The sequence below is a fragment of the Nomascus leucogenys genome, chromosome 17 (assembly GCF_006542625.1).
Source record: "Nomascus leucogenys isolate Asia chromosome 17, Asia_NLE_v1, whole genome shotgun sequence".
Classification (NCBI taxonomy): Eukaryota; Metazoa; Chordata; class Mammalia; order Primates; family Hylobatidae; genus Nomascus; species Nomascus leucogenys.
In genome coordinates, this window is record NC_044397.1 from 11,817,824 (window position 1) to 11,835,893 (window position 18,070).

The 18,070-nt window shown below is 35.5% G+C and overlaps 1 protein-coding gene across 6 annotated transcripts in view; it reads left to right on the forward strand.

Moving 5' to 3' along the window:
• SCN1A (sodium voltage-gated channel alpha subunit 1) overlaps window positions 1–18,070 on the forward strand; it is a 137,901-nt gene that overhangs the window by 76,636 nt on the left and 43,195 nt on the right. Inside the window, exons 8-17 of one of the 6 annotated variants that reach the window (XM_030795755.1) lie at window positions 811–874; window positions 1,986–2,127; window positions 2,778–2,984; window positions 4,420–4,704; window positions 5,706–6,086; window positions 7,330–7,462; window positions 8,286–8,524; window positions 10,142–10,315; window positions 11,610–11,966; window positions 13,427–13,909. In XM_030795755.1, the coding sequence (XP_030651615.1) occupies window positions 811–874; window positions 1,986–2,127; window positions 2,778–2,984; window positions 4,420–4,704; window positions 5,706–6,086; window positions 7,330–7,462; window positions 8,286–8,524; window positions 10,142–10,315; window positions 11,610–11,966; window positions 13,427–13,909 (2,465 nt within the window). The remainder of the gene's footprint in view (window positions 1–810; window positions 875–1,985; window positions 2,128–2,777; window positions 2,985–4,419; window positions 4,705–5,705; window positions 6,087–7,329; window positions 7,463–8,285; window positions 8,525–10,141; window positions 10,316–11,609; window positions 11,967–13,426; window positions 13,910–18,070) is intronic. The other 5 variants (XM_012496538.2, XM_030795756.1, XM_012496537.2 and 2 more) reach the window with 5 other exon arrangements.

The window sequence follows — 18,070 nt, forward strand, 5'->3', positions numbered from 1 at the left end:
TCAAGTGTATACAGGTTACTGGTAGCACAGTGAGGGGAGTTCTTAATTATGTCAATATTTAGTAGAAAGAAAGTTGAAAATACCAAGGAAAAAGTTACAGAAGAACTGGATGTTGCAAGAAGCCAAGGCGTTTGCAAGAAACAGGAATCTTTGAGATAATGTAGTGTTCACCTATAGTCATTATTTTAGCTTTAGTATTTAAGACTTTTTAAAATTGCTTTCATTTCAGTTGTTGATATGATTTATGCATATTTTACTATAAGTTGCCTATATTCTGGAAAATGTGAGAATATAAGTTATACTTAATTATTAAAATGTATAGCGTCAAAAATGTAGGTGACAGGACCAGAAAATATACTATTCTTTTATTTTGAAATATGTGGCTGTTTTGTGAAAACAAAGAAATTCCTGTCATTCCTGTCTATTTTTACTGAATGAATTTTTTTCATGAGAATGGTGAACAAACGCTAATACCTTTTTGAAAAATTATGTTAGTACCTGTCATTATCACTAACTTTACATTCATAATGAAGAAATACTTTGCACTGTAAAGTGTCTAATGTAAAGTGTCTTTGCACTGTATCTAATCTAATGCCATTTCTTCATAATGAAGAAACACTTTGCACTGTAAAGTATCTAGATAGAATATCTAGAATTTGGAGGGAGAAGAGACAAATACTTGTGCCTTTGAATGAATTATATATTTAAAATTACTCAATAAACTTAAAAGTAGAACCTGACCTTCCTGATCTCATTTTAGTGTTTTTAACAATGCAAATGTTCATCATGTGACTTTCTTTTTTCAAACAGGATATCATTATTTCCTGGAGGGTTTTTTAGATGCACTACTATGTGGAAATAGCTCTGATGCAGGGTAAGTCAAAATTTGTGTGTATCTGTGTATCTTTGTATGTACACATACATATGTGTATCTTTTCTCTCTTTGTATAGAAACTGAAGATAACAGCCAACTAATTTTATTGACATTAATTTGCTATATGTAAGGTTTTTGATAAAGTATGAGATTATGTAAATATTAGGTAAGATTTATGTTTTCTAAAACAAGAAGTAATACTTTTAGACACATGCACACGTATGTTCATTGCAGCACTATTCACAATAGCAAAGAAATGGAATCAACCTAAATGTCCATCAATGATAGGCTGGACAAAGAAAATGTGGTACATATACACCATGGGATACTATGCAGCCATAAAAAATAATTAAATCATGTCCTTTGCAGGGATATGGATGGAACTGGAGGCCACTATCCTTAGCAAACTATTGCAGGAACAGAAGACTAAGTATCGCATGTCCTCACTTATAAGTGGGAGCTAAATGATGAGAACACATGGACACATATAGGGAACAACACACACTAAGGCCTACCAGAGTGTGGAAGGTGGGAAGACGGAGAGGATCAGGAAAAATAACTAGTGGGTACTAGGCTTAATACCTCAGTGATGAAATAATCTACACAACAAACCCTCATGACACACATTTACCTATATAACAAACCTGCACATGTACGTACCCCTGAACTTCAAATAAAAGTATAAAAAAAGACAAAAATATCTATTAAACATCCACTGCATATAACAGCAAAAATACAAAAAGAGGAGTAATCCTGTTCCTACTTTTTTAGGATTATATAATAATGTTGTTTCTTTTAGATAAGTATATTGAGCTATAAACTCTGGAGACTCCATAGTAGTAAAAATGAAATGGAGATGTTGAAAATGCAAATTATCAACAAAAATTATTTTGTAAAATATTATTAGAAACGCTGCACCATATTTTAATGATGACACCAAGTAGCTAATAAGACTATATGAACTCAAAAGTTGGAAAATAGATTAGTTACTTATTCATCAAACTTTTATTTTGAAAGAGCAAATCTTTCTGACTAGGCAATATTATAGCATAGTATCAGAGTAAAAAGGTAGCAGAACGACTTGTAATACTTTCTTTTACCCCACTTGCAGCCAATGTCCAGAGGGATATATGTGTGTGAAAGCTGGTAGAAATCCCAATTATGGCTACACAAGCTTTGATACCTTCAGTTGGGCTTTTTTGTCCTTGTTTCGACTAATGACTCAGGACTTCTGGGAAAATCTTTATCAACTGGTGAGAAACTAAAGAGCCACACTGTCTATTTAAGTAAAAGTATACAAGAAAACCAATTGAGTTATGAGATTAAAACCGGAGGATAATATAGTAGAAAGAGCAGAACTTGAAACGAGACTTGATTTCCTCTATCCTATTGATTACAACACATATTGAGCAGAGTGATGCCAAGGATTGCAAATCTCTCCCATTTCTTCTTGGCTCAAAACCTGTTCCCTACCCTTCTCAGACACAGATTGTCCTAAACAGAAGGCACATTCTCCCTTCAGCCCTATCTACCCCCTCAAATATTATCCCTCAGGTGGGAAGTAATGACAATGAAGAAGCAGATATAGAAAGATAACTTTGGTCTTTTCCTTGACTTTCCTAAAGGCTCCAGTCTTTAATGGAGGACTCCATGGCATTTTATTGACTGTTTCATTCTTGGTGAACACAAAAATTCTCCCTTAGAGATCATAGTGTGAATGCATAAGCTAGGAGAGAAGGAAGAAGCTGAAGTTAAAGAAACAATCAAAAAAAGTACAGGGTGCTATGACCAACATAATTACTATTTATATCTGAGTTTTGCTAGACACACAAGTAAACTGAAAGTTGAAGCCACCACTTAGTGAAATAATATTGAGAAATAATTCTGATATTTTTGTTTGCAGACATTACGTGCTGCTGGGAAAACGTACATGATATTTTTTGTGTTGGTCATTTTCTTGGGCTCATTCTACCTAATAAATTTGATCCTGGCTGTGGTGGCCATGGCCTACGAGGAACAGAATCAGGCCACCTTGGAAGAAGCAGAACAGAAAGAGGCCGAATTTCAGCAGATGATCGAACAGCTTAAAAAGCAACAGGAGGCAGCTCAGGTAAAGCTGCCCTGTCTCATGGCACTGACCTTTTATTGTTCTGATTGTTACAATAATATTGAAGAGAAAGTGAGTACCTAAGGGCAGGTGGTGATATGAGGAATTAATAATGATTTCTATATTTTGATCATCCACTTTTGTTTATTTTATTTATTTTGAGATGTGTGTATAATAATAACCACAATAGAATTCTCTCATGCTATTTTAATCATCTTAAGATTCTCAAAGTAAAGGGAAAATGTTATTTTGGGGTATTTTCAAGTGAGAGACTTTTATTCAATGAGCAGACTGGCATTAGGAGGAAATCATCTTTTCTTAGAACAAGAAATTATTGGTTATCATATGAAGAGTTGCTCCTCTAGTTCTTAAACATAGTCTCCTTTTTACTTTAACTAAAAATATGTTGGCTTTTAACGTGGTTGCTTTATTACCTTTATAAGAAAGTGATCAAATAATATAATGATCTCTGATATAGCAGCATCCAATAGACATATGAATGTCACCAATCTTACAGAGATTGACCATCTAAAAAGGATTACTTGTTTTTATAGTGAAGTATTAGTCCTCACAGTGTGATAAATCATAAAATGCCTCTCCTATCTCTCTCATCTTTCTGTTTAGCATACAAACTTATTGTCTTTACTAAAGAAGTTTCAGAAATATTAATTTATATGCAAGAGTAATTAATTTATCAAGGTTACCCTGGGAACAATGACAATAATAAAAAAGTGTCAACTTAGTACCAGTACAAGCTATAATCAAAAAGCATTGTTTTTTTCCATGCCCATGTGCCCCCTTAAGAACCAGTACTGATTTGAAGATGGTGGGGACAGTTTTTGGAGAACTGGATGTCTTATCTTGCTCAGCAGAAACTATTGATTCTCCCTCCCCCATTCTTCTGGATATTGTGGATGGGGGAGAAAGGGATTTTATAACTGTTCATAAATAGAATTAATAATATTTTGAGGGTATTGGACAATCCAATTTCAATAACTAGAGGAAGGACCTCAGGTCCTTATCCCATTCCCCTGCCTGAAGATATGACTTCAAGTAACTCATCAGCTTTTCTTCCATACTCCAGTTTCTTTTTTGGAGAAAAGAAAACAACACTAATTAAATACCAATTTTTAAAGTAAATCAAATCCCAAAAAGTAATGAATTTATTTGATACATGATGGATATTTTTGAATATGTGGTCTGTGGGGCATTAACACAGACGTAATAAATGTTACCATGGAGAAAACCAAATTATCTCTGAAAGCCTTCATTAGGTGGAAAGAAAAAAAAAATCTCTTATACTTGCAAACAATCTTCTCTCAGATGATCCTCAGTCAGTTCAATATATTTTTTAAAAGCCATGCAAATACTTCAGCCCTTTCAAAGAAAGATACAGTCTTTTCAGGTGCTATGTTAAAACTATTTCTCTTCAATATAGCAGGCAGCAACGGCAACTGCCTCAGAACATTCCAGAGAGCCCAGTGCAGCAGGCAGGCTCTCAGACAGCTCATCTGAAGCCTCTAAGTTGAGTTCCAAGAGTGCTAAGGAAAGAAGAAATCGGAGGAAGAAAAGAAAACAGAAAGAGCAATCTGGTGGGGAAGAGAAAGATGAGGATGAATTCCATAAATCTGAATCTGAGGACAGCATCAGGAGGAAAGGTTTTCGCTTCTCCATTGAAGGGAACCGATTGACATATGAAAAGAGGTACTCTTCCCCACACCAGGTATGGCACTGCTGAGTTTACTGATGCACAGTTGAAAATTAAAACATGGGAGAGAGGGGGAGAATTAGAAAATGGACTCAGGAATTTTTATCAACTGAATCGACCACTGTTGTGTTATATTTAAACCTATCCCTTCTTCACATAGTTATGCAAAAATTTTACTCCACAGATATGTAAGTCTACAGCTTGGTGTAGTTAAGATAACATCAAGTTGACAGTCAGGAGAACTGGACTGTCATTCTGATACTGTCTGCTGATATTTGTCTATAACTAATGACATTTAATCTTTTTGATCCTCAGCACTTTTAAGAAAAAAAAAAATGTAGAACTGAGGATAGTTGATCAGGAATGTCCTTAGGTTATTTTATGATTTTATGTTGTTTTTCCTCCTAACGTCTTTATAAGTCATCATGCATGCTTCTGAAAATATTTGTCATGGTACACTTGATCAAAAGGCACACGACTCTGAATTTCAGATGTATAAACTCCAAGTTCCAACAATACGATGCCTTATAGGTGAAAAAGAAATAATAATTAAAGTGATTTTAGAAAGGTGGACTAAAGTAAATCGTGAGGACTGTTGAAAGTTTTTGAAAGACAAGATCCATAAAAACCAAGGTGGCCTTGTTAAGGTCATGGTGCCAGTGTTCACTGAATGTTTACCACGTCCATTGCCATATTCTGAAGATGTTTCCCTTTGAACTTGAGAAATGGTGGTTCAGGGTGTGTGTGTGTGTGTGTGTGTGTGTGTGTGTGTGTGTGTTTCAATATGTTAAGGTTGCAATCTATCTCCTCATTCTTTAATCCCAAGGGCTAGAAACCTTCTTTTATCAAGGTAATTTAATTTAATGTGAATGCACATAAAATGAGAATGATAATCAAAAGGAATGAGCCATATTCTGTTATGAATGCTGAAATCTCCTTCTACCTAATCTTGCAAAATGAAATCACATTCAAAGGGCCATATTAATATGACTTTGTTTGCTGTTTCAAACTTCTAGTCGTTGTTGAGCATCCGTGGCTCCCTATTTTCACCAAGGCGAAATAGCAGAACAAGCCTTTTCAGCTTTAGAGGGCGAGCAAAGGATGTGGGATCTGAGAACGACTTCGCAGATGATGAGCACAGCACCTTTGAGGATAACGAGAGTCGTAGAGATTCCTTGTTTGTGCCCCGACGACATGGAGAGAGACGCAATAGCAACCTGAGTCAGACCAGTAGGTCATCCCGGATGCTGGCAGTGTTTCCAGCGAATGGGAAGATGCACAGCACTGTGGATTGCAATGGTGTGGTTTCCTTGGTTGGTGGACCTTCAGTTCCTACATCGCCTGTTGGACAGCTTCTGCCAGAGGTGATAATAGATAAGCCAGCTACTGATGACAATGTAAGGAAGTTTTAATAGTTCAGGCATGGCTGGCCCATTATTGCTGCACCAGCCAGTGTTTCTACGGAACGGCAACCTTGAGAATGATTCCTGGTTGGTCACGCTGTGAATGCACCTGCATCTTGTAATATCTTAAATAGACTAACCAACTAAAACTTAAAACCTTAACAGTCTCCTGCACAAACCTGAATGCATTTACTTATTAAAAGTGCTAAGGATTAATTAGACACAATAATTACTTTCTCCAGTTGGAGGATTTGCTATATACCCACACTGAATTTAGATAGCAGGACATTCTCTAAGTCTCTGGTATAAAATGAATGATCCTATGTTTAAGTGTAAAGGGTGTATAATAAATCTTTCCAGTGGATTATTCAATATATCTCTGCTTTAGTTTAGATTTTCAAAAACACTGTGCTTAAGTAGATAGCTTGTTACCTTAATACTCCTAGTACTCATATTTTTCTTACTAAAAAATGCTGATATAGGTCTTCTCAAAATTAATCTAAATGAAGAGACACAAATACATTATTAATACAGACAGATAAAATAATTGTCTGTGTACAAAGGTATGTTATGTGTTTGTGGATGTACACCCAGATGAGGAATTTCTAAACAGATGCTGCCTCTTCTTAGACTGTTTACTCACTTGGAAATATATCAGCATGAGGAGGCATGACTAAGTCAGAATTAGATGACTTATTGCTTTGGTACCCTGGATGAAACTGTTGTCCATGCAGCATGTGTGTGTTCTTTTTAACATAGAGTTTGTGTTGTCAATGACCATCTACATCTTGTGTCCAGAAAATAAGATGGCAGCTAAGTGTGTTGCAATCATTGATCCTTCCTTAAAATTAAATAGCTACCTTCTCAAAAATCAAGTGCCTTGATCACTTGTAGGACTTTTAAGTTACTAGGCTTTTACTATTAGTTCAGAAATACGGGTAATAACTGTTAAATATATCTCTTAAGAGTTTTATCAACTATATTAAAATTATTTCATATTTTATAAAATTATGAAATCAGGAAGTTAAAATCTTGGTTTTTGCTGTATGATTAAATGGTTAACAGTTTGAACATTCCAGGCTAATGATACAATAAGTCAGAAATATCTGCCATCACCAATTGAATATGAAAGTGCATGATGCATGTGTTTCATGAAATTCACTGTGTCACCATTGGGTTGTTTGCTTGTTATATTGCTCAAATTAATTGTTTAATGCATTAGCATTTTTTTTTACAGGGAACAACCACTGAAACTGAAATGAGAAAGAGAAGGTCAAGTTCTTTCCACGTTTCCATGGACTTTCTAGAAGATCCTTCCCAAAGGCAACGAGCAATGAGTATAGCCAGCATTCTAACAAATACAGTAGAAGGTTGGTAACAAATTCTATTTTTGTTTCAATTATTTTCACTAAACTTATATTGTCTCATTTCAAACAAACATATTTGTGAGTTGGGAATAGTGCATTCTAATGAAAAGACAATAAGTCTAATTCAAGAGCTGTTATTTGTTTTATCTACTCAGATATTCTAGAAGCCTTAACAATTTATTTTAAACTCAGTGATATTGGGACTAAGAATGTTTTCCTAACTGTGTGGCAACTCTTTGAAAACGCAGAACAAAGCATTTCTGTTAGGGGTTTCTAATCTCATCAGTCATAGTGACCCTCTTTTTGTTCCATTAGTTTAAGACTTCAGCAGTACAGCCCTTTTCAGCTTCATCCTAAGTACTCTCAAGATTGTAGAGGAAGAGCAGGTCATTTTCACAAAATAAAGACAAGTTAAAAAGATGATTCTTGGGTCACATCAATCCCTATTCTAGCTCTCATAGTCTGAGGTTGACAATGTAGAGTCATTCACATAGGGTTGCACACACAATATCTACACCACCCTAAACCATGTTCCCATTGAGACGTCACGTGAAAGACCACTCATTTAACTTGAGGCCAAGCACTGAGCCACAATGTCAGTGCATAAGACAAAAAACTACCCATTGTTACCTGGGCTCTATGTGTGTGTCTGATGAAATATCTTTGGGAGGTTTAGAGTAAACTGTAATTTTTTTTAACAAGTACAAAAAAGGTTGTCTCTAACAAAAATGTGCTGATTACTGAAAATAAGTTTAGTGGATATGAAATAAATGTGTATGTATAAAATATACCTTTTGGTGGTTCTTTTTTTTTCTTCTTAATCTAGAACTTGAAGAATCCAGGCAGAAATGCCCACCCTGTTGGTATAAATTTTCCAACATATTCTTAATCTGGGACTGTTCTCCATATTGGTTAAAAGTGAAACATGTTGTCAACCTGGTCGTGATGGACCCATTTGTTGACCTGGCTATCACCATCTGTATTGTCTTAAATACTCTTTTCATGGCCATGGAGCACTATCCAATGACAGACCATTTCAATAATGTGCTTACAGTAGGAAACTTGGTAAGCATATTGGAAGGTAAATGTGTTTAGTCTTCAAATTTTCTGCTTGAGAAACTGTTTACATTTAATTGTGTATAGCAGTCTTTCAACCACCCTTCATGCTTCCTGGCCCCCACAAAATCGCAATTATATTTAGCTGGCTACACTCTACTTCTTTGCCAAAAATTATGACCCTTAATGTGCTCACAAAAACTGAGCAAGGCATAGGCCTACAGCACTACTTGAAAAGTCAACAGCAATATTTATAACTTTTCAAGATATAGAATTAGCTCATAGATTAAGAACATACTTTTTGAGATATTATTACAATTTCCCTTACTGTAGAAGACTAAAATAAAATTGTGGATCTCTTTTATCCTTAGTCACCATCATTGCAAGAAATAATTTAATAACTCAAAAATGTCTCCAGCTTTTCTTCTTCCAGGATCTAAGTAGTACATGTATTGTTTATCCATCTATTCTATATCAAAACCATGAACTATTGAAAACCTCCAGTACATTTTGTGTGTTACATGATTATGAAGATCATTTTTGGTGAAGGTTGCCACTTAATTTTTCCTTTTTGTGCTTCAAAAACATAAATTATTAAAGTGTTTGCCAGTCAACTCAACTTAGGAATATTAGCTTTTATTTGCTGAAGGAAAAAGCTATCTAAAGTAATGTATGCATTTCCTGTAATATTTGGTTTCAAGTTTAGGATTTTTGATGGTAGAAAGCAAAAGCATCATGCATAACCACCTGCATTTTATTAGTTATATTTTTGAAGTTCTACTATTTATACTACAGAAGTAAATTTATTTTTTCATGTGCATAACAAAGAATGACAATAGTAATGCACCTAGTATAATAACAGAAAAGAATCTATAACTCTGATTTGAGGGAAATAGGAATAAGCTTATAGATAAATAAAAGTGCTCATGGGCAAAATGTTGTCAGTACTTGTGTTATATAAAGTCTAGAGAAAAAGGTAGTTTGGTATAATGGAAAGAGCACTGTTAAAAATAGACAACTTGGGCTGGGCACAGTGGCTCACACCTGTAATCCCAGCACTTTGGGAGGCCGAGGCGGACGGATCACGAGGTCAGGAAATCGAGACCATCCTGGCTAACACGGTGAAACCCCGTCTCTACTAAAAATACAAAAAATCAGCCGGGCCTGGTGGCGGGAGCCTGTAGTCCCAGCTACTCAGGAGGCTGAGGCCCGAGAATGGCGTGAACCCGGGAGGCGGAGCTTGCAGTGAGCCGAGATGGCACCACTGCACTCCAGCCTGGGCGACAGACTGACACTCCGTCTCAAAAAAAAAGATGACTTGTACTCAAATCCTAGTTTTGCCATTTTCTTGCTGTATGATATCAAGCAAGTCATTTCACCCATCTGAAGACCTTAGTTTCCTTATCTGTAAGGTAATAATTGTATATTATCTACTTAGCGTTTCCACAAGGATAAAATTAAATAATGTATATGAGAATCTTTCATCAACTACAAATTGCCATACAAATTTAAGTTAGTAGTAGAATCATTGTGGGAAAATAGCATAAGCATTATGTTCTAAGAGCAAATCTTATGTCATGTATGTTATTATCTGGTGGAATTAGATTAATTTTGTTTTGATCTTAGGTTTTCACTGGGATCTTTACAGCAGAAATGTTTCTGAAAATTATTGCCATGGATCCTTACTATTATTTCCAAGAAGGCTGGAATATCTTTGATGGTTTTATTGTGACGCTTAGCTTGGTAGAACTTGGACTCGCCAATGTGGAAGGATTATCTGTTCTCCGTTCATTTCGATTGGTAAAAAGAAAAAAAAAAAGCACCAAATTCAAAAACCTTTCTAACAATCAGGGTTCTTGCATAGCAATGTCATAGTTTTTTTTTGCCACACAACCATTAGCATTGTAAGTTTTTCTGTAACATTTGCATTGTCAAAAACTTTTCCTACGTGAAAAAAAAATTCTCAATTATTTACGAAAACCTTTATTTCAAAGAACATAGTTAAGTAAAGGTTAATGTATTACTCAGTTGCTATTTTCACTAAGTATTGCTTCTAGAGACTACTACAGTTAATATTTCTAGACCTAAGAAAATATTTTTAATGAAAATGTATCACCTTTTAATAGTAACTTGAAAATATATATAGCCCTTTGTAGCAGTGGATGAAAATCAGATGTAAGATGTGCATGCAGAAACTTTTTCTAATTCTGTCTCTGGAAAATATGCATCTTGCAAAAGTCAAAGGAGAGAAAGTCTGTAGGATTACTAAGCATGCCCATTATCCTTACACATATATCCTTACAAGTCAGGAAAATAATTGTAGAATCATAGGAAATATTCCAAGTTTTTCAATGCAGGTGCATGTAACTACATGAATACCCCTAAGGAGCATTAATGAACAATGAACATTTTTCTCTACTTATATCTGGGCTCAGTATGATGTTACTTTGCACACTATTGGCAAATTAATATCTTTCAGCAGAGATATTTCAGATTCAGATGTTAATATTATAATGTCTGGCCTTAGAACCACCTTTATAAAATAAATTAAGAACAGTTGGATTCCAAGTACTCATTAAAAATTCACTATAAGAGGCCTGGCTTGGTGGCTCATGCCTGTAATCCTAACACTTTGGGAGACTGAGGCAGTTGGATCACTTGAGGTCAGGAGTTCGAGACCAGCCTGGCCAACATGGTGAAACTCCGTCTCTACTATATATATATTTAACCAGGTGTGGTGGCATGTGCCTGTAGTCCCAGCTACTTGGGAGGTTGGGGCAGGAGGATCACCTTAACCTGGGAGGCAGAGGTTGCAGTGAGCCGAGATCACTCCTCTGCACTCCCGCCTGAGTGACAAAAGAAAAAAAAAAAGGAAAGAAAAATAATTCACTGTCAGAGAAAATGATCTGCATGGTTAAAATAAGGAAAATCCAGCTTTTCCTAGGGAGTCCAAAAATTAGCCATGAGCCTGAGAGGGTTAGGGCAGATCAGATATTGTAAGATATTGAATTCTAATTACCATTTCTAGGTAATGCTCAATACATATAATGCTTTTAAGAATCATACAAATATATATTAATCTTTCATTTTCCAGCTGCGAGTTTTCAAGTTGGCAAAATCTTGGCCAACGTTAAATATGCTAATAAAGATCATCGGCAATTCCGTGGGGGCTCTGGGAAATTTAACCCTTGTCTTGGCCATCATCGTCTTCATTTTTGCCGTGGTCGGCATGCAGCTCTTTGGTAAAAGCTACAAAGACTGTGTCTGCAAGATCGCCAGTGATTGTCAACTCCCACGCTGGCACATGAATGACTTCTTCCACTCCTTCCTGATCGTGTTCCGCGTGCTGTGTGGGGAGTGGATAGAGACCATGTGGGACTGTATGGAGGTTGCTGGTCAAGCCATGTGCCTTACTGTCTTTATGATGGTCATGGTGATTGGAAACCTAGTGGTATGTACCCACTTAAGATATGCATTTCGGAAATACATTGAGTATAATATAATGGTGACTGTTCTGTCAAAAAGAAAAACAAACTATGATTATTAGTTTAAAAGTCCATTACCTTGGATATATTATCACTTTAACAACACAGCAATATAGCAGTGCCCCTGCATTTTTTATACCAAATTCTATTTTGTCAGTCACTTCATCATTTTTTTTATGTGAATTACAATAGAGTATCATATTGAAGACGAGCCTAAAAGGATGTTCTGGGACCATTTTATAAATTCAGAGCCAAGGAAGAGAGAAGTCTAAAAAAAGCAGAGAGAGAAAGTGCAAAATTACCATCCAGACTAGGACTAAAAAGTGGTGTCTTTAAGAGTTCGTAATGCTTGGCCAGGCGCGTTGGCTCACGCTTGTAATCCCAGCACTTTGGGAGGCCGAGGCGGGCGGATCACGAGGTCAGGAGATCGAGACCACGGTGAAACCCCGTCTCTACTAAAAATACAAAAAATTAGCCGGGCGTGGTCGTTGGCGCCTGTAGTCCCAGCTACTCGGAGAGGCTGAGGCAGGAGAATGGCGTGAACCCGGGAGGCGGAGCTTGCAGTGAGCCGAGATTGCTCCACTGCACTCCAGCCTGGGCGACACAGCGAGACTCCGTCTCAAAAAAAAAAGAGTTCGTAATGCTTGTGCCATTTCTTTGCCCCACTGTAGCATATGATATTCAATCACTCTATGTCATACGGCGGATGCACTAGCCAACCTAAGTTCGTCAGTTCTCGAATGGCTAATGATGCCCAAGATTACCCTAATGGAGTAACTGATCAATCTTTATCTCTCTTAAATTTGGAGTGTTACTGTTTATAGTAGAGAAATATATAAAATATTCTAAAGGTATGTACATTCATGTGCCAGAATCATGGAAATATGAGAGATTATTCATAAACAGCTCTACTTAGTCAACAATGAAGTATGAAAAATATAATAGATTAAGAAAATAAGTGTCAATGCCTATGTTAAGCTCCTAATCTTCATTCTGTGTCGTAATGGTTATTTTTCAATTGACATCCAATTTAATATATTTGTTTATCAAAAAATTTTAGAATGCATTTAAATGCATACGTGGAAACATTAGTGATTTTTAAGAATTCTCGTATAGTACATATATAAATCTGTTTTCTTTTACTCATACAATTTTAGAGTTAACAAAACCTTAGATTAGCTCATTCAATTTCACTTTACGAATGGGAGAACTTGAGAGCAATAGAAATCATGTCTTTGTCCAAGGATGTACTATTGAGCCAGTCACAAATTCAGATCACCCATCTTCTAATCACTATGCTGTGGTGTTTCCTTCTCATCAAGTCTTAGAACTTAGAGTTTTTTCCACACTTAAAAGAATAAGTGATTGTAATCTGCTCTTCCCTACATCAGTGTAAAATTATAATCATGTTTTTGTTGTTTTTAAGGTCCTGAATCTCTTTCTGGCCTTGCTTCTGAGCTCATTTAGTGCAGACAACCTTGCAGCCACTGATGATGATAATGAAATGAATAATCTCCAAATTGCTGTGGATAGGATGCACAAAGGAGTAGCTTATGTGAAAAGAAAAATATATGAATTTATTCAACAGTCCTTCATTAGGAAACAAAAGATTTTAGATGAAATTAAACCACTTGATGATCTAAACAACAAGAAAGACAGTTGTATGTCCAATCATACAACAGAAATTGGGAAAGATCTTGACTATCTTAAAGATGTAAATGGAACTACAAGTGGTATAGGAACTGGCAGCAGTGTTGAAAAGTACATTATTGATGAAAGTGATTACATGTCATTCATAAACAATCCCAGTCTTACTGTGACTGTACCAATTGCTGTAGGAGAATCTGACTTTGAAAATTTAAACACGGAAGACTTTAGTAGTGAATCGGATCTAGAAGAAAGCAAAGAGGTAAGATTCTATAGGTGTGGGAAGGTATGAATACATACATATATATACATATACACACATACAGATGATCCTCAGCTTAATGATATTTTGACTTAAGTTTTTTTTTACTTTATGATAATACAAAAGCAATAGCCATTCACTAGAAACCATGCTTTAAATTTTGAATTTTGATCTTTTCCCAGGCTAGCAATTTGTGGTACAATACACTCTCATTATGCTGAGCAGGGGCAGCAAGCTGCAGCTCCCAGTCAACCATGTGATTACAAGGATAAACAATCAATATTTACCATACAGTGTACTGTATTCAGGAAGTTACCTGAGTTATCCAACAGTTTATTATAAATTATGCTTTCCTTTAAATGATTTTGCCCAACTGTAGGCTAATCTAAATGTCCTGAGCATGTTTAAAGTAGACTAGGGTAAGCTATAAAGTTTGGTAATTAGGTGTATTAAATAAGTTTTGATGTACAATATTTTCAACTCACAATGAGTTTATCAGGAGCTAACCTCATTGTAAGTTGAGGAACATTTACAATACATGCATTATATTACCTGTACTTATTATTATATTTTTTCCATATAGATTTTTTTGACATCATGTAAAATTTTATTTCACTGAGAAACAAAAGATTTAACTCAAGGAAATGATTGATAAATTAAAGGGTAATATAGTATATGTGTGAGTTTTCTCATCCTTAGTAATGGATATTTGTTAGATGAATGAATGAACGATCCAACAAATAGACAAACATCATCAGATTTAATCCTTAAAATAACCTGGAAAGAAATGTGTTATTATGTTAACTTTTCAGATAAGAAAATTAGCTTAGGGAGTATTAGGTCACATAACTAGTGAGGGGAGTGCCGAGAGTTTAACTTAGAGCCCTTGTTTACAAGTTCTGTTTATTGTTTTTTGCATCACATTGGCTCATGTACGTTGAAGAGAATTTAACAACAAGAAATATTCTTGTAGCTCCTTCAACTAAAATTACACTGCCCTATGCATTAGCCTGTTTGGACTCCCATAACACTATGCCATAACTGGGTGGCTTAAACAACCAAAATTTATTTTCTTACAGTCCAGAAACTGGAAAGTCCAAGATCAAGATACCAGCAGAGTCAATGTCTAGTGAGGGCTCACACCTTGGGTTGCAGACAGCCACCTCCTTGCTGCGTCTTCACATGGCCTGTCCTCAATGCATGTACATGGAAAGAGAGAGAACCCTTGTGTCTATTCTTGTTCTTATAAGTGCACAAGCCCTATCAGAATAAAGTCCAACCTGTATGACCTCATTTAACCTTTATCACCACCTTACAGGCCCTATCCCCAAATACAGTCATATTGAGGGTTAGAGCTTCAGCATATGAATTTTGTGGAGACAATACTTAATCCATAGCAACCTACATTAAAATATTAAGTTAAAAGTCTAATGGATATATAAGATAATTAACAAGGAGTCTAGGACAAAGCACCTTTACTTCCCATTTAGTGTTTGGAAATCTCAAAAACAGCAGGGTGCCCATCTTTTAGGCTGTATGGTCTAAATATTTTAAAGGATTGAATACATTAAAGATATTTTATTAGAGATATAATTCTATTAGATATTATCATGTCCATTGCATTTTCATAGTTGTCCATGGAAGATACCACAGGTATGTGACATTCTTTTGATTTAGTGACTATATCCCTTAAAAGACGCTTCAAGTATTTATAATGAGTCTCTGAATAATCTAGGTCAGCCTCCACTTTTAGGAGTAGGGGGCTAATATTGGAGCTGGAAGCAGCCGCCTTGACCCTAGCATTAGAGCTGCTTAGTTAATTCAGGTTTGTTTGATGAGAGAAGGGAAAGAAATATAGTGCAGAGATGTAATAGTAGATAGATCCTGTCACATTTCCATGTCTATGGAAATAGATGCAGGACAAAAAAAAATAATAGACTGTTTTTATCAAATATTGTGGACTTTTTTACAGAAATTTTAATTTGTATATTATGTCAGTTCAGACTTTGTTTATTTGAGTTTTCCTAAGGAATCAGATGAAGGCCAACTTTTTGAAAAATTGTTGTCTTTATATTTATAAAATTGATTCTGAACTTCCGTTAAAATAAATTTAGTAATAGCCTAGTCTGGCTTCCTTTGTCTTGAATCTTTAGACCTACATTTAGCATTTGATGCGGACTAATGGCTACCATATGCTGTTATATTAAAAAGGAAAAAGACTCTTTTATTACAAAGACCATCCATAAGATATATATTTTCTGTAAAAATTTGACATGATTCATACTCTTATTGTTTTTGTATATTGATCAAGGCTAAAAGAAACACTAACCTTTTTATAAAGCAACTATCCACTGAAGCACTAGAGGTAGTTCTGTTTCTTTCTACTTTGTGGTATTTTATATCTTGGAACATTACATTAATTGAAATTTTAAATGTTAGGATAATAGAAACTTTAGAGATAATTTAATGCGGTGCTTCTCAAATTGTGAGTCATAGTTTATTTAGACTTGAGAAATCCCTTTAATAGGCCAGTTTTTTTTGTTTTTTTTTTTTGTTTTTTTTTTAAATGAAATAGTGGTCTGCCCACCTCGGCCTCCCAAAGTGCTGGGATTACAGGTGTGAGCTGCTGCACCCGGCCAATGAAATAGAATAGAATAATGTTAGACCACATTTCATGTCAGAGGGAGAAGTCCTGGTAAATGAAGCTTTTGCCACCTGTGCTGAACTTTAATGTGTTGCTTGTCTAATTAGAATGCATCCAGTTGGTTCATGGGCATAGTGTCTGAAGTTCAGGAGTTGTTAAGCTTCAGAAAGACTGTTTCAGCTTTTTGAAGGTAGTGGTAATCAAGCCTTCCCAACCCTAGGCAGAACAGATTCTTTTTTGGTTCCCAGAGATATAAGGCATAGAGCATAGTAATAAATAATGCATCTTCTTGACTCATGAATCTTACAAAGTACTATTATATTTTAGGATAGCTAGTTATATGCGTGCATGTCTCTCCTTTTATGTGGTGACCTACTTAAACATGTTTGGTACAAAGTAGACTCTCAGATCAAACTTTTCCAGCTCATTCAACTCTTCTTAATAAAACCATTTTGAAGGGCTCTCATAAATACTTTCTCTGATTAGAGCATACTTGAGATTGTCATTTTAATTCCAATTATTTTGGACCAATTTTTTCTCGATTCAAGAGTCACTTTAGTTAGATTTTGTTGTTTTTGTTTTTGTTAGCCATGTTACCTTGTCGCTTTATACCAGACTTCTAAGAAAGTAATAATCTCTCATCTTTTCCGCATGAATTGCTGTTGAAATGCAGTTGTATCTCATCCAGATGTAATTTTGTAATTAAATACTGAAACTTCTATTTATCCCCTAATGATATATTTCAATTTCTTTTATTCATTTTTGAATCTGGCTTTCTTTTTATATTCTTTTACAGATTGCCATATTGTATCAAATTTCCTGGCACTTTTACTTCACAGTTCCTTTCTTCTTGGTCAGAAATAAACCCACACAATATTGTTTGCCCTCATTGCTTCATCAGTCTCATACTGTATTCTGTTCATCAAAGTAAGGTACAAATTATGCGATATTATGCTTTTAGAGGAATTAAGCTGACAGCAGATGCCCCAATAGATGAAGAGTCTTTGTTCTACATTAGGAATGCTGCCTGTAGTATATCAATCTCATCATTTTGGTTCTTTTTGTTTTAGCCTTTATTCTTCTTGCCTATTTTCATTTATTTATCAGTTATCATATGCCAGGGAGACTAGATAATGGAGTATACTAATAAGCTATAAGTAATGATTTTCTCTCTCTCTCTCTCTCTCTCTCTCTCTCTCTCTCTGTGTGTGTGTGTGTGTGTGTGTGTGTGTGTGTGTGTGTGTGTATTTACAGTTGGACCCTGACTTACAATGGTTTATCTTAATGATTCGACTTTATAATGGGTTTATCATGAGTTAGCTCCATCGTAAGCTGAGGAGCATCTGTGTGTGTGTGTGTATGTGTGTGTGTGTGTGTGTGTGTGTGTGTGTGACTTTCAACCTTTAAGTATGAATTTTCATATTGAGACATATGTTACTGATGCAAAAATGTTACCTTTCGCGGCCTCTATTAGACTAGTTTCATTTGAACATGTTATTGTTTCCATTCCTGAATTC